This window comes from Trachypithecus francoisi, unplaced genomic scaffold (genome assembly GCF_009764315.1).
Source record: "Trachypithecus francoisi isolate TF-2019V2 unplaced genomic scaffold, Tfra_2.0 Lachesis_group5, whole genome shotgun sequence".
NCBI lineage: Eukaryota > Metazoa > Chordata > Mammalia > Primates > Cercopithecidae > Trachypithecus > Trachypithecus francoisi.
This window is the reverse complement of record NW_022681470.1, coordinates 127,345,926-127,366,027: the sequence shown is the minus strand read 5'-3', so window position 1 is coordinate 127,366,027 and position 20,102 is coordinate 127,345,926. Positions and strand designations below refer to the sequence as shown.

General features: G+C 37.6%; 1 protein-coding gene across 4 annotated transcripts in view; it reads right to left on the bottom strand.

Annotated features, from left to right (window-relative positions):
• Positions 1-4,001: 4,001 nt before the first annotated feature.
• The window catches only part of ARHGAP29 (Rho GTPase activating protein 29), a 76,547-nt gene continuing 60,446 nt past the window's right edge, over positions 4,002-20,102 (bottom strand). For 3 of the 4 annotated variants that reach the window (XM_033196364.1, XM_033196365.1, XM_033196366.1), the window contains 8 exons: positions 18,681-18,779; positions 17,508-17,647; positions 17,038-17,226; positions 16,333-16,470; positions 11,932-12,164; positions 10,047-10,374; positions 9,807-9,915; positions 6,110-6,987 (listed from right to left, as the gene is read on the bottom strand). In XM_033196364.1, coding sequence (XP_033052255.1) covers positions 6,110-6,987; positions 9,807-9,915; positions 10,047-10,374; positions 11,932-12,164; positions 16,333-16,470; positions 17,038-17,226; positions 17,508-17,647; positions 18,681-18,779 — 2,114 coding nt within the window. Of the gene's footprint in view, positions 6,988-9,806; positions 9,916-10,046; positions 10,375-11,931; positions 12,165-16,332; positions 16,471-17,037; positions 17,227-17,507; positions 17,648-18,680; positions 18,780-20,102 lie in introns of all 4 variants that reach the window. The other variant, XM_033196363.1, reaches the window with a different exon arrangement.

Here is a 20,102-nt window from a genome sequence, read left to right as displayed (position 1 = left end):
ACTCCATCCTTAATATTCTGTTCCTCTAGAACCACTCCCAATACCAAAATCTGTATTAGGGTTCTCTAGAGAGACAGAATAGGACACACACACACACACACACACACAAATAGGACACACACACACACACATACATATATATGGAGAGCTTATTAAGTATTAACTTACACAATCACAAGGTCCCACAATAGGATGTCCACAAGCTGAGGAGGAAGGAGAGCCAGTCCAAGTCCTAAAACTGAAGAACCTGAAGTCCAAGGAAGCATCCAGCATGGGACAAAGATGTAGGCTGGGAGGCTAGGCCGGTCTCTTGTTCATTTTTCTGCCTGCTTTATATTCGCTGGCAGCTGATTAGACTGTGCCCACCAGATTAAGGGTGGATCTGCTTTCCCAGCCCACTGATTCAAATGTTAATCTCTTTTGGCAACACCCTCACAGACACTCCTAGGAACAATACTTTGTAACCTTCAATCTAATCAAGTTGACGGTATTAACCATCACACCTGCCTAAGTAAAGATTAAATGGGATGATCACCACACTGCATATTTGTTGTTGTTGTTTTTAAAAAAAGTGGAGGGCCGGGTGCGGTGACTCACACCTGTAATTCCAACACTTTGGGAGGCTGAGGCAGGTGGACCATTCAAAGTGAGTAGTTCGAGACCAACCTGGCCAACATGGTGAAACCTTGTCTCTGCTAAAAATACAAAAATTAATGGGTGTGGTGGCGTGCACCTGTAATCCCAGGTACTCGGGAGGCTGAGGCAAGAGAATCGCTTGGACCAGGAAGGCAGAGGTTGCAGTGAGCCGAGATCGTGCTACTGCACTCCAGCCTGGGTGACACAGCAAGACTATGTGTCAAGAACAAAAAACAAAAAACAAAAAACAAACAAAAAAAGTGAATGAAGGGAAAAGTAGATTAAGTTTTCAATGTAACATTGTTCATAGTAGGAAGAAAACCTGAAAGCAACCTAAATGCCCATCAACAGTGGGAATAATAATACATTGCAGGATAAATACCCAGTAAAATACTTTAGTGTTTTAAAAAAGGAAAAATAAACTATAGTTACAATTGTACAGGGAGCTTTGTCTGTTTTAAAGCCAAGGAAGGATTAACATAAAACTCAAGATAGTGGTTACACCTGCTGTGAGAAGAGACAGGCATGTGATCAGGAAAGGGCATTCTGGTGGTTCCTTAACATCCTGATAAGGGTGTTCGGGGCAAATGGGAATTCATTTTATAATCATTCTTTAAACGATACATGTATATATACACACTGCTGCATTTATGATCCAGTTTTAAAACAAAAAAAATTTAAAACTCTCATTGAATCTTAATCATGAGACTTATGTATCTATACTTGGAGATGGAGAATACATAGACCTTGGTTCACCGTCCTAGTCTCCTGTATTGAATCACAACACATTCTTCTGATTTTTTTGGCAATTACTAGGTGAACTCTTACAACTTTGATTAAAATGATACAGAAAATTTCTGATTTTGCTAGCAGTAGATCTCTAAAAGCAAATTTTTGGTATAAAATGATCTACAGAGAATTTGGCAGATGGCAACTATTGTATGTCAGGTCTGTGTCTACAACTGTAAATAAGATTTTGCCATTCTTATAGTCAGGCTGTGTTATAGTCATCCTGATTTTTAATTTTTTTTTTTTTTTTTTTTTTGAGATGGGTCTCACTCTGTCACCCAGGCTGGAGTGCAGTGGCGTGATCTCAGCTCACTGCAACCTCCGCCTCCCAAGTTCAAGCAATTCTTCTGCCTCAGCCTCCTGAGTAGCTGGGATTACAGGCACACACCACTACGCCTGGCTAATTTTTGTACTTTTAGTAGAGACGGCCTTTCACCATGTTGGTCAGGCTGGTCTTGAACTCCTGACCTCGTGATCCACCCACATTGGCCTCCCAAAGTGCTGGGATTACAGGCGTGAACCACTACGCCTGGCCTGATTTTTAAATTTCAGTGCTGTATTCACTTATCAATGAGCAATGCCTCATTGGTAATGGTCACTGTTCATCTCGTTTCCAATCCTGTCAACACTACAAAAGGATGACTTATGGGCATGAACTGTATCCAGAAACCTGAGACATGTTTTCATGTCATATACAGTTTTTTGTTAGTTGTTTAAAGCTGAAGATTAACTCAAATAAAGCTTGTAACTCAGAAGTTTAATCTATTAGTTGTTTAATCTGTTTTCTGAACTGCATGCTTATATAGGTACGCAGAGTAGATTGGCTGAGTGTGAGGACACTTAACACAGTAGTAGGATGCCAACCAAAGCAGAAGCCACGGACTCACCATTTGACAGCCAACATAGTAACTGTTTCAGTCAAGAATTGTCAATAGACTCAAACTAGCCTGTGACAATTCGATGAGAAACAGGACATTTACAATCTTTAAGAATCTCCTCACAAAGTGCTTCCTAATTCTAATTTTACAACAGAGAAACCTGGTATATACTATCTGAACCAAGTGACTAAAATTAATATCATCAGGTATAAGACAAATTGACATTGTGTGCATCCTGGCATGACACATTTGAGTATACAGCATCATTTCTGTAGTACTGGGCAAAAATGTCTATCCTAAATCTTATGAGTCTTAACTAACGATAAACCAAAACTGAGGAACTTTCTACAAACTGGTCAATACTCCTCAAGTGTCAAGGTCAAAGACAAGTCTGAAAAGCTGTTCTGGACTGAATGAAACAAGAGATAGGACAACTAAAAGCACCATGTGGTCCTGGATTGCGATGCTGGAACACAGGAACATTACTGAGGCAATCAGAATCAGCAGATTGAATGTGGCCTATGGATTAGATATCATTATGATGTCAATGTCAATATCCTAAGTTTGATGGTGGTACTATGGTTATGTAGGAATGCCCTTGTCTTAAGGAAATACACAGTAGATAGAGGCAATAATGCAAAAAAAATTTTGGCTGGGATTACATTGAATCTACAAATGTAAATTAACATCTCTACATGACTGAAGCTTCTAATTTGTGTACATTATGGAGTGTTACATTTATTTAAGATCTTAAATGCTTCCTGACATGGTCTAACATTTTCTCCATGAAGATCTTGTGAGACTTATTCTTAGGTATTTTGTATTTTTTAATGATATTGAAGAGATCTTTCTAAAAACTTTCATTTCTATTAGTTGCTGATATCCAGGAATACAACTGACTTACATACTGATTGTGAATGTAGCAACTTTGCTAACTCCTCGATGTTAACTGAATAGTCTGCATATACAATCATATCAATACATCACCATAATTTCCTACCTGTAGGAAAGAAAAACCCACAGAATTCCATAGACTATAAGTTATTTAACAATATACAATGGTTGGCATTTAAAGAGGTGTTTCCAGTTGTATAAATACTGTAAGTAACATAACGATAGCTAGGAATAGTGTAGCCATAGTACCATCTTTAAATCACCCAAATAACTGAGGTACAATTCTATCTGCTTATGAGTTCACTAGGCAACAAGTCTCAGGGATCATATAGTCTTTGTCTCTGTATCAAAACAAATACACTGCCTAAGGTACACTAAAAGTAATTTAACATACTGTACTCATAAATTCTAATTAAGTTCTCTGTAGGTAAAACATGGCTAGGGAAGTTATGATCAACCCTTCAGAAATGACTTCTCAGAACCTTGGACAATACACCTCCCACAAGGCTTCCTGGTGTTCTGGCAGCACTAACAGGGCTCCCGCTGTTGCCCCTTCCCTTTGCTCACATATCTTTCCATGTGGCATAAAACAACTTCGGGATAAATGATTTCTACCACATTATTAGCTAGCACAACACACTGCACACTGTGGACACTCTAGAAATAGCAACCTCTTCTCAAGAGATACTTGCCTCAGAGCCCCAGGAAACTAGAAAGCATCTAGAGGCTTAAGGCTCTAAGCTGGACAAAGTGCCAGGGAACCCTAAAGGCAGAAAGGACCCAAAAGTGAAATTCTCATTTTTGAGCTGTGAGGGAAAACAGAGAAGTAAGTTTACTACATGATATAAGCTTTGGGTTGTCTCCATATATTAAAAGAAAACTGAAGAAGTTTAAAAGTACATTTTCTAAGTTTTAGTATAGGATGATGATAATGTTCTGGAGATGAATAGGTGCTCATGGTTGCAAAACAATGTGAATATACTTAATGCCACTGAACTATATGCTGAAAAATGGCTCAAACAATATACTTAAAAATGGTAAATGTTACGTGTATTTTACCACAATAAAAAAATTTTGAAGTTGCATTTTCTATTGTTAAAAACTACCAGATATCATTTGGTAATCACAGTCATTAAGAGCACTAACCATCAAAATCTGACAGCCCTATATTTGAGATTTGTCTCCACCTGTGGAACACAGAAGCAAGTCATTTAACTAAGCCTTAGTTTCCTTACCTGTAACACAGAAATAATAACATGATTACCCACCCACTACAGGTTGCTCTGGACTTGAAATAAAATAATCCATGTAGCAACTTGGCAAAGTTCCTGGCACACAGAGAAGGCTCAATACACATTGGCTCTAATTTTCCTTTTAGGTATTCACAGCAATATGATTCTTTTGTATTTTGTACAATGAGGACTAAAAACAAGGCTTCAGGAAAAAAAAGGGCTGGTTATTGCTCCCTAGACCTTCACATCACATAGAACTATAAAACAAGTTTCCGTAAAATTCATTCCACATTGTAGTCAAGGGATGTATGATCCCAGGTGTTGACTTCTAAGCCAATGGTTAACCTTAAACTCTCGTACTGTAATAGGCAACAATTGAAAAGAAGCCACGAGAACTTGGAATAATTTAACAAGTTGATATATATATATATTATCAAGTGTAACAGTCATACAAAAACATTTAGTAGAAATATAATTCACACATACAAAAACAGTCTACTTATTTTTTGTCCCTTTTATATCCTATTTTAGACAAAATGATAAAACCCAGAAAATAACAGGAATGTACTAGTCCTAAAAACTGGACATTTTATAAATGAAACAGATCCAGTCACCTATACCTTCTCTCAAATTCCAAATAATGAGGCTTAACTGACCTGTACTCTCAGAATCAACTTGAATAAATTTTAGCTTGATTTGGATGGAATATACACTTTCGATGGTTGACAATCCAGGTAGAACAAGTACATAAGATGATTCATAAGTCAAAACATTTCATACAAAACGAATAGTTTTAACCCAGACAAATCAAGAGGAAATGCACTGAATTTAAAAACTTCTGAAACAAGCATTTTTTGGACCATTTATAAAATACCAAAAAGTTCAGAACTGCTGAATAATAAAAGTTTATATAAAATAAAGCCAAGGGGTGAAAAAACTATCAAATGTATTAAAACCATCTAATGCCAAATACAATATAACTGAACTATATAATTTAGAAACAGGTTTAAGTGCATTTTCTTTATACAATTTAATTGACTATCACATGTAAAAACTGGCAATTAATTAAAATGCAATTAAATACAGATTTGCAAGCCTTCTGGCTATTATGTAAACATTTACAAATTAAGTGAATTGCCAATTGAAAAATAAGAGCTTACATATGTATCTTAAAAAAGCACAAATGTAAAAGATGCAGTATAAAGTTGTGTGAAAAAACATATTCATACCAACAAAATCTTTTTAGGCACTTGCATTCAGAAACATTCCTTTTATAAATAAGCACTTATAATAGTTTCACTCCAAAAAATAAACCTGATTTTCCCAAATTGCACCTATTAGTTGAGAACTATTATCATATATTAGGGATGCATTCAAATGGACCATTTGGTGGGGAAAGTCAACTGAACTTTAAAAACTATGAATCCACCTATCTTATTCACAACTTCAAAAATACAGATTTTAAAGATAATTCCAGTGAGGCACAAATGTGACCCTATCAAAACATTCTACCATTCAGTATTACCAACAGAGGATAATACAACAACAAAAGGCAAAACCCATGATTTGGCAGTCCTATACAAAAGGGGCCCTGTCAAAACACTCTTTCACAAAATAAGCACAATACCACAAAATAACACAACAACAACAACAACAAAAAACCCCTGAAATTTGACAACCCTACACAAATTGTGGAATTTCATCTTCGAGGTCTTCAAACTGTTGCATTCGTTTTAGCCTTGGTCTCTGACATGTTGGATTCACATCAGGCAAGCCAAGCTCCTCAGAGTCTTCTTTAGGTTGACCAGTTGCCTGCCCAGGACAAGCTGATGCTTTGTCTGGGTCTGGCCTTGACTTCACCATGAGACCCTGGGGATCATGAGCTGTGCCAGGAGGCACTGCTGCTGAGGGTGAAGCTGGCTTCTCCTCATTCCCCCTGATACTGATGGCGGGAGCATGTGGTTTATAAAATGTTGTCCAATGTTGAGGCTGCAGTGTTCTGGGTGCTCTGACAGGAGCGAGAGGGTAGGAATCCGAAGACCGTCTCTCAGATGCCTCTCTCACTGACCTGACTGGCTCTGTGTATGGCTTACTGGGCTGAGTGGCATTGACAGAATGGTCTCCACTAATCTGGAGGCTTGTTGTCACTCCTTTTTCCTGGAGTGCACTGGGCATGATCATTGTAGTCTTGGCAGTTAGGCTGTTTTGTTCATACTGTTTGTCCTGAATTTTTTGTAGAGTTTGTTGGTCGAAGCCATTAAATTTGGAACAAACAGTAGTAGCAGTTTTATTAACTCCTTCGAAGGCAGGATTCTTGCAAAACTTGTCTAAATTTACATTTCCCATATTTCTGCCATTTCTCTCCTTAGGAGGGCTTGCAAGAAGTAGTCTATCTACAGGCAAACTTACAGGTCTAATCTTGGTCCTTGGAGTATGCCTCTCCACACAGTTTGTTGATGACCTATCAGATTTCAGAGAAAGTGGCTTAGGGGTTTTACCATCTTCTATCTTTTGGGATGCTGATTCAACCTCCTGGTCTAGAAGCAACTGTGCTTTGTCTGAAAATGAAAGTAATCTATTTAAGTTCATGGCACATGGTTAATAAGAGAGTCTGAATGAGTTAGAGATGAACACTGTATCAAGACAATACGAGTCTTATATATTTTTTCTAAAGTAATATTCTCAGTTATCTATGCAGAGGAGTTAAACATTTGCACAGTATTAAAGGTGTATATTGAATTAAAAGTTCAAATTTTTTACTCATTTAAATCAATATGAACAGCTACAAAATACAAAAAAACACTTGCTGAGTAACTTCCTTTTAAGTGCTGTGCATGAACAAGTACTTTCTGGGTCAAAAGACTATCACAATGTCAACAGGTAGACATGGGAAAATTAACCTCAGAAAAGTGGCACTAATTTACACACCAACCAGATGTAACTGTGCCCTGAATCCCAAGGATTTTGCCAACTCATTCAATCTGCTTTTCAGTTACACTCAAGCCAGTGACAGCATATCACATTAGATTACTTAGATGCTCTCCTTATCTGATCAACTAATAAAGCATAACATCCATTCTGTCAAATGAAGGCTGAATGCTTTTAAGTTAAAAAATGCCATTTTCCCCATCTGCTCCCAGATTTTCTTTCTTCTACAGTCTGAACCCACAGTCCATGTTTTCTCACTTAAAAGCCTCAGTTCCTGCATCTATCCTAAAAAATTCCAATTCCAGGAATGTTCCAGCCCTCCATTCTCCTGCTTTTCTGTTCACTGCCGAAACACATCCACCAACTCCGTGCCTTGATGCCATCCTGACTTTGAGCTGCAGCCGGCCCCAAGCACAGCATGCAATCCTTTCCCTGCCACCCAGTCCTTCACCCACATCTCTTAGGCAGTGGTTTACAGACAGGTACCCACCAGAGTAACTTTTTGGTAGTCGTCTCATCTGACCTTCTTCTACACCTGAGACTGCTGGCCTCTCTTCCCTGGGTTCCAAGGCTTTTTTGTTTTGTTTCATTTTTGTTTTTTGAGACAGAGTCTCACTGTCACCCAGGCTGGAGTACAGTGGCATTATCTTGGTTCACTGCAACCTCCGCCTCCTGGGTTCAGGTGACTCTCTTGCCTCACTCTCCTGAATAGCTGAGATTACAGGTGCCTGCCACCATGCCCAGATAATTTTTGTATTTTTAATAGAGACAGGGTTTCACCATGTTGGCCAGGTCCTGAACTCCTGACTTGAAGATCCGCACACTCCGGCCTCCCAAAGTGTTGGGATTACAGGTGTGAGCCACCACACCCGGCCCAGTCTTTTGATTTGCTTTCCCGGGTCCTCCACACATTTATAGAGGATTCTAAGGGACCTGGTTCCTTGCAATTGAACTGTAAGCACCAACGTATATTCTTAAATTTCTGAGGGAAAAACTTAGAGGATAATGGAGAAGAGGACAGACTCTGAAGCACAGTTGCCTGGGTCCTGGCTCAGCCCTGCCTGCCACTTCTGCACTGGGCTAGGCAATCCCACTGTCCCATGTGTCTTCATCTGTGAAAAAAGACTCCTATGTGTATCTATGTTGCTGTGTGATCTAAATGATCTACTAGGAAAAGTGCTTAAAATTATGTTGTATGTAATAAACACTGGAAAGTGACATTTATTATTATTACTGTTTATAAGAGCTTCATGGGATAGTGAAAAAAGGTAGGTTTAGCAATCAGAACTGGGTTCAAATGTATTAGGAGCACAATCTTTGGCATTACTTAAGTCTCTTTCAGATGGTTAGTTACGGGCTGAATGAGGATAATGCTCTTTATAGCACAGAACTATTATGATGATCAAATAGAGTGAAACAAATAAGCACAGTGCTTAGCACAGAACAGGCAGGTACCTGGTAAGTGTTAGTTCCTTTCCTTTTTTTTTTTTGAGACGGAGTTTCACTTGTCACATTCTCAGCTCACTGCAACCTCTGCCTCTAGGGTTCAAGTGATTCTCCTGCTTCAGCCTCCTGAGTAGCTGGGATTACAGGTACCCATCACCATGCCTGGCTATTTTTTGTATTTTTAGTAGAGACGGGGTTTCACCATGTTGGCCAAGCTGGTCTCAAACTCCTGACCTCAGGTGATCTGCCCGCCTTGGCCTCCCAAAGTGCTGGGATTACAGGTGTGAGCCACCATGTCCGTCACTCCTTTCCTTTTTAGACCCTATGTTCACTGATACTTGACTACACATTAAATTTAACATACATGGCTGCATTGTAAAAACCTGGAATTTAGCTATAACAATGTAGAAATGACAATACAAATGGAAGCTTTGCCACCAGCTTAACAACTAGCAGTGACAGCAACTAATATTATAAAGAGAAAATAAGTGAATAAAATGACTGTAGTTAAGGAAATAAAAAATACATACACATCTCTGTGTTTAACGGGTTAAATGTAGGCCACAGGTAAAAAGCATGTCAAAAAAAAAAGGAGGACTCTAAATTTTTTGAAGAGTCTAGTTTGACTCCGTATGAACAGTTAGTTCAATGCACTGAATTACGGAACCAGAAGATACTAATGAATATCACATTGCTCAACACATTTCTACCTTGATTTTAGCTGATGGCAAAATGCAGAAACGAAAACAAAATTCAGAAGGAACACAAAAAACATTATGAACTCCAAGATGTCCTTATTACAAGAAAGACTTTTATGAAGAATGACATTCATTTAAATGCAAGGTACACTAAAAGGCAACTTTCTCAATGGCTAGTCAAGATTTGTTAACTAACAAAGCTTTATTCTCTGGCTTCCCTCATCACCCCTCACCTTGACTTTAATCATGGTTCTACTGGCAAAGTTTTAAGTCAGCAAACATTTTCTTTTAACATGGCTACTCACCACTGAGACATGCATCACATTTTTCTAACGCATTTTGCTTGCGTTCTGACTCCTCAAATGATGTAGCTCGTTCAAAAATTTTGCTTTCACTCTCTGAAGTATGGATATCCTGTTGATGGAAGATAATTTTTAAAATGGAAGAAGTAAAACACAACCTCAAAATAAAGAGTTCAAAGATTTTTAACTTATTAACATAAACATTACAAAGTTCTAATATAATTCCATAAAGGTCAAACTCACTTCCTTTGAAGGAAAAAATAGTGACTTCATGGAACGTTCAGGGTCTCTTTCTTCTGGTGATAACAGAGGCTTTGGAAAACAGCCTTGATCAACCTGAGGTGAAAAAACACCTGTGCTACACATGACATGTTGCGGCTGTAGGGCCCCATCGAAGATCTTCTGTGAGTGAGTAATGAGGAACTCCACCAAGCGTGCTTGGTTTGAATACTCGGCAAGGGAGGAGATGGTGATAGGAGCAGTTGTGGGCCTTGGCCTGATGAGACTTGGTCCAAATATCACCCCCAAGTTTTTGGAGTTCATCTTGTTTTCTTCTGCATGATCTACTACCCTGCAAAGTAGAACACATATAGTTGCATGAGATTTGCCTATAAGAGTTCCTTAACTGTAGTTTACTATGGAATAGAGAGGGTGGAGGAAAAATGAGCTGCATAAGAATACTAGGGGAAAAAAGTCTAGGAAAAGGTTATATTTATTTGATTAAAATATTGACCACATGCCAAATAGAGTTTCACAGCTTCACAGTATTGAAATAAATTTCAAGTAGAAGGAAGTACTACAGTTTTACTAGCAGAAAGAAAAAATACCCCTAAAAACTGCTCCCATCTCAGTATATGGTATATCCTCCCAAGTCCTTATACTGGGAACCTAAACATCATTGTCAGTTCTCTCACTACCCATCTCCAGTCTTCAAGTCTAGATGATTCTCCCTTCTGAAGATCTCAGTTCCAACACCATCCCCACTCCTCTGGCCTCACTTGAAGCTCTTACCACCTTTTATTTCTATGATTATTCAAGGAGATCTGAATTGTAATAAAGGCCTCCTCTCCAACCTAGTTTCCATATTGCTGCCAAAATATCTAAAAGGCAAATCTGAGCCTGTCAAATCCCTAGCTCAAAATTCTTTAGTGCGTACCGAAGCAAGATGGTCAGTGCACCTACCAGGCATGCAAGACTTTATCAGGCCTCTACCTGGCTCAGTTTCTGCTACTGCTTGCTGTATTGCAGCCTAACCAATTCACTTGTATTTCTCAGATGCACAACGTGCTCTTGTATCTCCATGTCTGTGACTTTGTGCCTGGACTGTTATTCTGTGTAATTTTGCCCACCAAGATACTACTTGGTTCTGTAAGTCTGATTCAAGGGCTATCCCCTCTGATTTATGCCCTGACCACACAATCTTCCTCTGCATGCTGTACATAGCTGTTAGAACAATGATGCTGTACTCTGCTGGTCTGCAGATCTGTCCCTGCAGCTGATGAGACCAACAGATGGCTGAAGCCCTATGTTTTCATCCTTGTTTAGCCAGCCAGAGCCTGGCACACAGGAGGCATCTGAGGGAACCATGTTGGCTGCAAGTACATATATCTTCAATGTCTCCCCTTCCCTTACACAGATTGGAGATGAAATGTTCATTTTAAAAGTAACACTGCAACAATATGAACACACTTAACACTTAAGAATGGCTAAGTAGTACCAGGCATGATGGCTCACACCTGTAATCCCAGCACTTTGGGAGACTGAGGTGGGAAGATCATGAGGTCAGGAGTTCGAGACCAGCCTGGCCAGTATGTTGAAACCCTGCCTCTACTAAAAATACAAAAATTAGCTGGGCATGGTGGCATGCACCTGTATTCCCAGCTACTCGGGAGGTTGAGGCAGAAGAATCGGTTGAACCCAGGAGGCGGAGGTTGCAGTGAGCCAAGATCTTGCCACTGTACTCCAGCCTGGGCGACAGAGCAAGACTCCGTCTCCCCAAAAAAAAAAAAAAAGAATGGCTAAGAAGGTAAATTTTGTTATGTGGATTTGGATTTTACCACAATTAAAAACAGAACAAAACAAAATCAATTGCCCATTAATCAATGTCCTAGTTATATAAAATTCTTACCGCTTTAGATGTACTATAAGGAAATGAAGACTGTTAAAATTTGATGCTGGCAATTGTCTTAGAAGGTCTTTGATTTTTAGAAGAATTCGGTTTATTTCTATACACATATTTGGCCATTTTTTGTCTTCAAGACTATCCTTTTTTGTATCTTGCTCTTCATTTATATGTTGGATCTCTTTTGCAAGGTCTATAAATTCCTTGTACAATCGAAATAAAATAAATGGTTCCGGGAGCTAAAGAAATAAAATTACATTGGGGTGAGTACTCTTTTTTTCTGTTAATAATCAACTATTACTAACAGTTACAGAATGATTTAGGATGTCCCTTTACATTAAGAAGATTTAAAGTCAATCCACATTTAGTAATGTAAACGTTTGCTACAGATGTAGTCTATAAAGTAAACCTAGAATCATCATCATAAATTGTATCTGTATTAAAAACGACTTAACTGATAATCAGTAAAACTAAACCTAAAGCTGCATGATGGAATTTTATAAGTCTGATATATATCCTATACCAATTACATTCAGGACTCCCCCAAAGTTAGTATGACCTTCAACTGTTTTATTGAAATAAAACCCAGGATAATGCATAAAATAAGTCAAATTAATTAAAAAGGCAAATAAACTGAATTTTCTTGATATGAGAGAAACAGCAAGAAAACACTGTCAACATTTTATTTATCTAATTTTTTCACACAACTTGAATTGTCATAAATAGGTCAAAAGAAGAAGTACCTTCTCAAACTAACAAAGGGCATGTCATTTTGATCTGCCCGGTGTCATAACGAATTTCAATGTTTCCACTTGCTCTGTGATGAAACACAGGGTACCTCTAACTACTACCTGATGTCCTATTTTATTGGTGGTGAGGTAGGTGCCCCTTTCTCTGGTTTCCTCTGCTGGTCCTAGAGAGGGGCAGCCTTGAGATCAATTTCTACCTACACCACTCTGGGATCTGAAGGAAGTCACTTAACACCTCTTAGAGCTGCAGATTTCCTACACAGTAAATGAGTAGCATTAAGGCTACTCTCTAACATTGTTTTAAGAATGGAACATGCTCTCACAAGAAAGTCTCCATCACATAATATTCCTCAGACAGAATGAGAGATGATGGTATTGGACCCTATTCATTTCCTCTCCTTGCCTGGCTAGAAGAGATAAAGGATGATTCATTACGAGATTTATAGTCATTCAAAGCTACTTGGTCTCCATTTTTCAGCTAAGAGCCCTATAAAATGTGATTAAAGATACACCAGTAGTTTCCTGGGCTAACATGGTAGATTCAACAATTATACCCAATTTCTTTCCCTGCAATCCCCCTAAAATACAGTAAGCCCACAGGATTGAGAGAATAGGAGAGGAGACGAAAGCATGACTTCATAAGCTGAAGAGCTGAAGAGCAAATGAACAAGTACTGACTTAGCAGCTCTGAGGAAGCTGAAATCTCAAACTGTGAACCAACGTGACTGACAGAATCCTAAGGAGACTCAGGGACTGTCAGCACTAGGTCTTCTGAATCTGCTGGAGCGTGGGCTATCTGAGACGGCTTAGATCTGTAGATCCCTGTTGCCACTTGACCCTTGTGAGCAGCCCCTTCCCGAGAAGTCTCAAGGTTTCTTCTCCAGGCAGTATAAAACAAAAGAGTCTCTGGATGGGCAATGTCAAACACAAAGGACAGATGCGCAACTATCTGAAAATGGGGATTTAGTGGCTACACATGCTGTTCTAAACGTAGAGATCCTGAGATCTTAGCCCGCTTGGCTCTTACAGGACTGGTACCACACTCTAGGCAAGGAAAGACCCTTCTCTGGGGTATCAGACTCCCCCACGAACAGAAACCTATAGCGATAGAGGCATCAAGTGTTTCCCAAACAGTCCACCTACATCACCCTACAATAACGCTCAAAGTCTTCAAAGACTTCATGTGTTCAGGAGCTTCGAAAGAGATTCAATTTTCAACTCTTTCATTTTAAGCAGACAACCATGGAGACAGAAATCAAAATGAGTAGGAAAAAAAAAACCATAAAGGTCTAGGACTGTACTGTTAATATGGTGGCCACAAGGCACATACGGCTACTGAGCACTGGAAATGTGGCTGGTCTAAACTGAAATGTACTTTAAATGAACAAAACACAGCAGATTTTAAAGACTCAGTAATAAAAAAAGGTAAAATTATTTCATTAATAATTTAAAAATACTGATTAAATGTTCAAATAGTATTTTCAGTTTAAGTAAAATATTAAACGAATTTCACCTGTTTGTTTATGTGGCTACTAGAAAATTTAATATTGTAATATGTGGCTCACATTATATTTCTATTGGGCAAGGCTAGAAAATAAGCCAAGAAAAGAATACTTAAAAAAAAAAACAAACTATAAATATCCTCAGATATTGCAGTCATTAAAAAAGGAAGAAAGTTGCAAAAGGAACAAAAACCACAGTTTTGGAAAATTGAAACATGATACCAGGAATGAAACAGCTCACAGCAAGGAAGAAAGATAAAGCTGAGGAAATCTCTTAGAAAGTGTTGTAAGAAAACAAAAAAAGAAATGAATGATAGAGAAAAGATAAGGGAACTTGAGAACCTGTCCAGGTTGTCAAATATCCAAATAAGAGTTCCAGATGGAAAGCAAAGAGAAAATAGAGGGGAGGAAATGAGCAGCAAAATGAGAAGTTCCAAAAACTAAAGGACTAACCAGGATTGGCAGTGCTCATGGAGTGCCCTGAATAGTGGATAAAATATACCCACATCAAAACACATACTTATACAATTTTAGGATAAAGGGAAAAAAAGAAGATTCTACAAGCTTTCAGAGACAAAATCATAGGCCACATACAAGGAGTTAGAAATGAGAAGGATTTCAGGCTTCAAAGACAACAAAAAAACACCTTTGAATTTCTGAAGAAAAATAATTTTCAGCCTAGAATATTAGAACTTTCTACACTATCAACACTATGATATTTCCATTCAAGAGACTAGAATATAAAGACATTCATGGATAAATAAGGTTTTAAATATTTACTCCTATTCCACCTTGCTCAAGTATGGGCATGACCAAAACAGGAGAATAAAATAAAAACAAAAACAAAAACAACAAAAAAAGGGAAGACATGACAGGCATTTCCTCAAAAATGAGGAGAAGGTGGAAGAGATATCCCAGGATGGCAGCTAGTTACCATACTTTTAAAAATCCAGTACAAAATTATAGCTAGATAGGGAGGAGTAAGTTCTGGTGTTTTATACCACTGTAAGATGACTGTAGTTAACAATAATATATTACATACTTTCAAATAACTAAAAGGAGGGTGTTGAACGTTCCCAAAATGGAGAAATGATAAATGTTTGAGATGACGGCTGGGCTAATTACCCTGAGCTGATCACTATGCATTACATATACCAAAACATCACTGTGTACTCTATAAATGTGTACAATTATTACATGTCAATTTAAAAAAAATTTTTTAAAAGGATCCAGCTGGGAGCAACAGAACTGCAGAGATTGATATGTTGAGGACTATCATCGCTCTTCTCTGACATTATCTCTTCATTTTCACCCGAGGACAGAGTATCAGCTAAGCTTGGCTCAGATCTTTTTTTGTACTTGTCTCATGACAATGTGCCGATTAAGTTTTTGCAATCCCTCCATGAGCTGCTGCTTGATGCTACTAAAGCCATTTATTTCGTCCCACCGAGTAGGTCTTTGGACCTACTCCTGCAAACTACAGGTTTAACAGTGAGAAAAAAAAAAAGAGAGAGCCTACTCCCTGACCATATTCCTGCTAGAATGTGCAGTACCCAGCCTACAGGACAGTCCTTTCAGATGTTCCAAATGTAGTAAATTACGTGTTCCCAGGACACATTCATGATCTTGACCACTACCCTATCACAATGGCTATTTTAAAGTATCAATGAAGGCAAAGCCAGCCTACGATCCAGACACTGTTTTATTTACTTCATATAACTGTGTGGATACTGGGATTGCCTTACACAGCTAGATTTATGCTTTCAAGTCAATTTTCCAAAGGTTAACAATACATTGTTTAGGAATAAATAACAAGTATTAAAACTATTAAGAAAAGAGAGAGAGTTACGATTATTAAAGACCTCTTTGGTGGAGTGAGGCGGATGTAACTTGGAAGAGGAACATGGGGGTTTTTTATAAGGTGCAGTAATATTCTATTTTCTTAAGGTGGATGATGGGAGATGAGTTTGTTTTTATTTTTCTTTAAACTGTACATATATTTCATATACTCTTTGACCCATGCACTAATAATCAGCAAGACACCCATACCGTCTATGCCAATGAAAATACATGTGTAGCAAATGTTATCAGCAATATACAAACCAGAGTTTTGCTGTCTTTAATTTAATAGTGGGTTTCAAGGGTAAAAATTTTACCTGCCGAAGATATAACTTCAAGACGTCACAGATATCATGTGAACTAAATTCTGAAATGTCTACCAAGTGCATTCCATTTTCCAAAGCTTGACACAGTTTTTCAGTCTTTATTTTGTTTCCACACACACGATAAATTCCCTTCAATAGAAAAGAAAAAAATTTTGCAAAATTCTTTAGTACAAATGGCTAAATCTACATATATTTGAGTTTCAATCTTTTCATTCTATTTCAAATGTTATTAGTATTTTAGAAAAAAACTATTCAAGGCCAAATGAGGTAACATTTTCTGTAGAAATCTGAAAAAATTTAGTTATTAAAGATTGTGCATTGGCTAGGTGCCTGGGAGGCGGAGGCGGTAATATCACTTGAGCCTAGAGTTCAAGACCACCAGTCTGGGCAACATAAGGAGACCCCATCTCTACAGACATTTTTTTTTAAATTAGCCAGGTGTGGTGGCACATGCCTGTGGTCCCAGTTACTCAGGAGGCTGAAGTGGGAGGGTTGCTTGAGCCTGTGAGGTCAAGGCTACAGTGAGCAGTGATCATGCCACTGTACTCCAGCCTGGGCAAAAGAGTGAGACCCTGTCTCAGAAACAAAACAAAACAAAAAAAAACCCGAACATTATTTTCCTTTAAAGTCTCCTTTTCATTAGAATAGGTTACACAGGCATTTATGCTTTTTAAAATTTTAAGAGTTATAATGTACCTGTAGACACAAAGCTCTATTTTCAATCTCTGAGGCACATATTTTGAGTATAAAAGGGATACCATCTGGTTCCTTTTTTGCAACTTGTGTGAATTCTGCTCCAAATAATTGTATTTTTCCTGGAAGTTTCTGATGACCACAAATAATGACTAAATTTTCCAAACACTTTCGATGACAAACAAGGAGACACTACAAGAAAATGATAGTTTGAAACTGGTTAACCTTAAAACTATTCACAACTGGGCAAACTGCAGGTGGAGGGTAACACAACAAAAGTGAGTTTAAGGGGTATTACTTGTGCTATTTGAAACAGATTTAACAACAAAACAAAACATAAAAGTATAGAAGGCATACTGCAGAACAATTTATTAAACATATATTTGTAAAAGATCCTAAAAAGTAAAATTAATAACAAAAAAGTAGAAAACAAAAAGCATAAAAGGGCCAACACAATTCCACAAAGATCTTACCTCTTCACATTCAACACCTTGGAACACTACAATGCCTTCACAATCCCTACATTTCGTGGGGGATCTCAATTTGCGAAACTTGTGTGTGAGAGCTGCCTTTGACATCAATGTTTTCTTAAATGTTCCAAGGGAATTGGGTCCTTGTGAGAGAAATCGTTTATAAAAATTGTAAAATGATAGAAAAATTATACCATGTGATACCATATTTTGAATAATCTTTAAACCTTGTAATTGTTCATATATTATACATATATTATAAAAAGCTTTGAATCTGTAATATCAAAATAGCTGCTTAGCATCCAATTTATAGGTCCAATTTATAGATCTCTTAAAAGGCACATTTATCAAGCATTTTAGCTATGAGTAAAAGTCGTCACCAAGTCATTGCTATGAATAATAACATGGCATAATGTTTTCAGAATCAGCATATTTACACTGTTATTAACATGCTCTTTCATAGAGCTGGGAAGGGTGTCATAGGAGGCATTAGAAAAAGTCCCTATAAACAAAGAAAAATAGCTATGTGAGGTAAGAGTGTGAGCATTATCTGCATTACAGATAAAGCTTTCTTAATTTACTATAAAATTATAGTTAATATCAGCTAGTTACATATTAATATTATACTGGAGGTCACATATTCCATTAATTTAGGAAATGATGCCAAACCAGGTATCTGTAGGCATTAAACATAGAGAACGAATTTATACGCCTCTAATTCAAGTTGTTAAGGTAACTGATTTAACTTTATCCTTCAACATCCACAACTTCCTTGTCCTCAAGAAGTACACTTACTTAGTTTTCTTGCTTGGTTTCTTGCATTGTTTCTTTTGAAGGAGCTTTTTAGAATTTTTTATGCACCCCAACCCTTTTAACACTAAGTCATAGTATTAGGTTTACGAAAACACATATCTAGCCTGTTATTTTAGCACCATGCCAATACATTTTACATCCAGTAGTTTTGCTGCCTATTCTTATATTTGTATTTGTAACATTTAATTAATACATTATCAACCCATACTTCTACATAATTGTTGGGATATATTTAAGTCATGGTGCATTTTTTTTAATACACAAGAAAGTATTGATTCTTTAAAATTATACTATTTTTCTAATATCATGCAGTGCTACTGACTCAGCTGGTTTAGTGGGACTTAATTCAGGTAAATACAATACCAGTTTCTGAAGGGGAAGATGGCTCTCTTTCATCTAGATCATCTGCAGAGGACATAGTTCCACTGGATGGTGTTCGTGGAAGTTTTCGATGAAAGTCTCCTAAAAGAAAATTGTGGATACAATTACCTGACCATTCATTGTAGAATCTTTGAAATAGGAAATGAAAACACTTTTGAAATAACAAAAGTCATACTATTTTATTAGCTTCAATGTAAAAATTTGCTTCCATTCTCATACTCTGGGGAACAGGGAATTCTGATACTCATTCCTGGAAATGAATAGATATTTAACCAAATCTAACTTTCCTGAACAAATTTAAAACTGAGGCTCATGTAGTCCAATAACACTGTACTGCCAACTTCTGATGGTAAAGTATTAGATATTGTAAACTTCGCAAGTATAGCTGATATTTTCCATTCATGTCTAACACCTAATATGTGACAGAGTAGCTGGCACAACAGTAAAGCTGTCGTTAAATGTTTGCTGAATTAAGTTATAAATGTATACGATTAAACCAAAAGCTTTCTAAAAGATACAAAAATCTTTGAATACAACCCAACAGTAACATCACATTTATGTTACTGGCAAGACGGCAGACTGGAAACCAGGAACAATAGCCCAGTGATACTGGCAGGGAGCTGAGACCACAGGATACAAGATACGTCAGCAAAGGACACTGCATATGTATCAAAGCATGTTTGGAAGCAGCTCAACTGGGAATGAGTTTTATTTACTCCCTCTCCACAGGCCTACATCTAAGTGGAAGAATTCACCTTAATGCAAGGCCTTAACAGTTTCAAATTCAGAGTTAGAAAAGCCTTTACAAATGATTTTAAAGAACATCCTCTTCACCAAAGGATTCTTCTTCACAATATGCTTAAAGTTAGCTATCTAGTTTTCACTTTGAATGTGCCCCCAATGACTGATAAATCACAAGGTTGTATTGCTCCATTTTATAACTATTCTAAGTGTAAAATGCATTTCTTACATTACTGAACAGAAATCTGCCTCCCTATAAATCCCAGGCTTGGTCATATTTTTCCCAAATGGAGAAAACAAGTACTCTAACTTTAATCCCTTTTCACTTCCAGTATTTGAGGACAGCTGACAGGTCTCCAATTTTCCTTTTTCCCAGGCAAGGCATTCCCAGGTTTTCACCCATTTATCAAGTGATGTGGTTTCTAAAATTTTGTCTTTACCACATGAAGTTTTATGGGATCCTAAATAATATGGGGCTTGCTCTAGATTGGGTCATAATTTCTGGAGCTACCTAGAACCAGTTTGTTGTTACAAAGCTAATTACAAATATTCAGTTCAATATTAGGCTCACATTTCCAGAATGTTCCTTGAACAGTGCTAGTTTAAAAGAAGGCAGCAAAGTGGCAGGTGATAATCATCCTACAAACCCAGCGCTGCATGAAA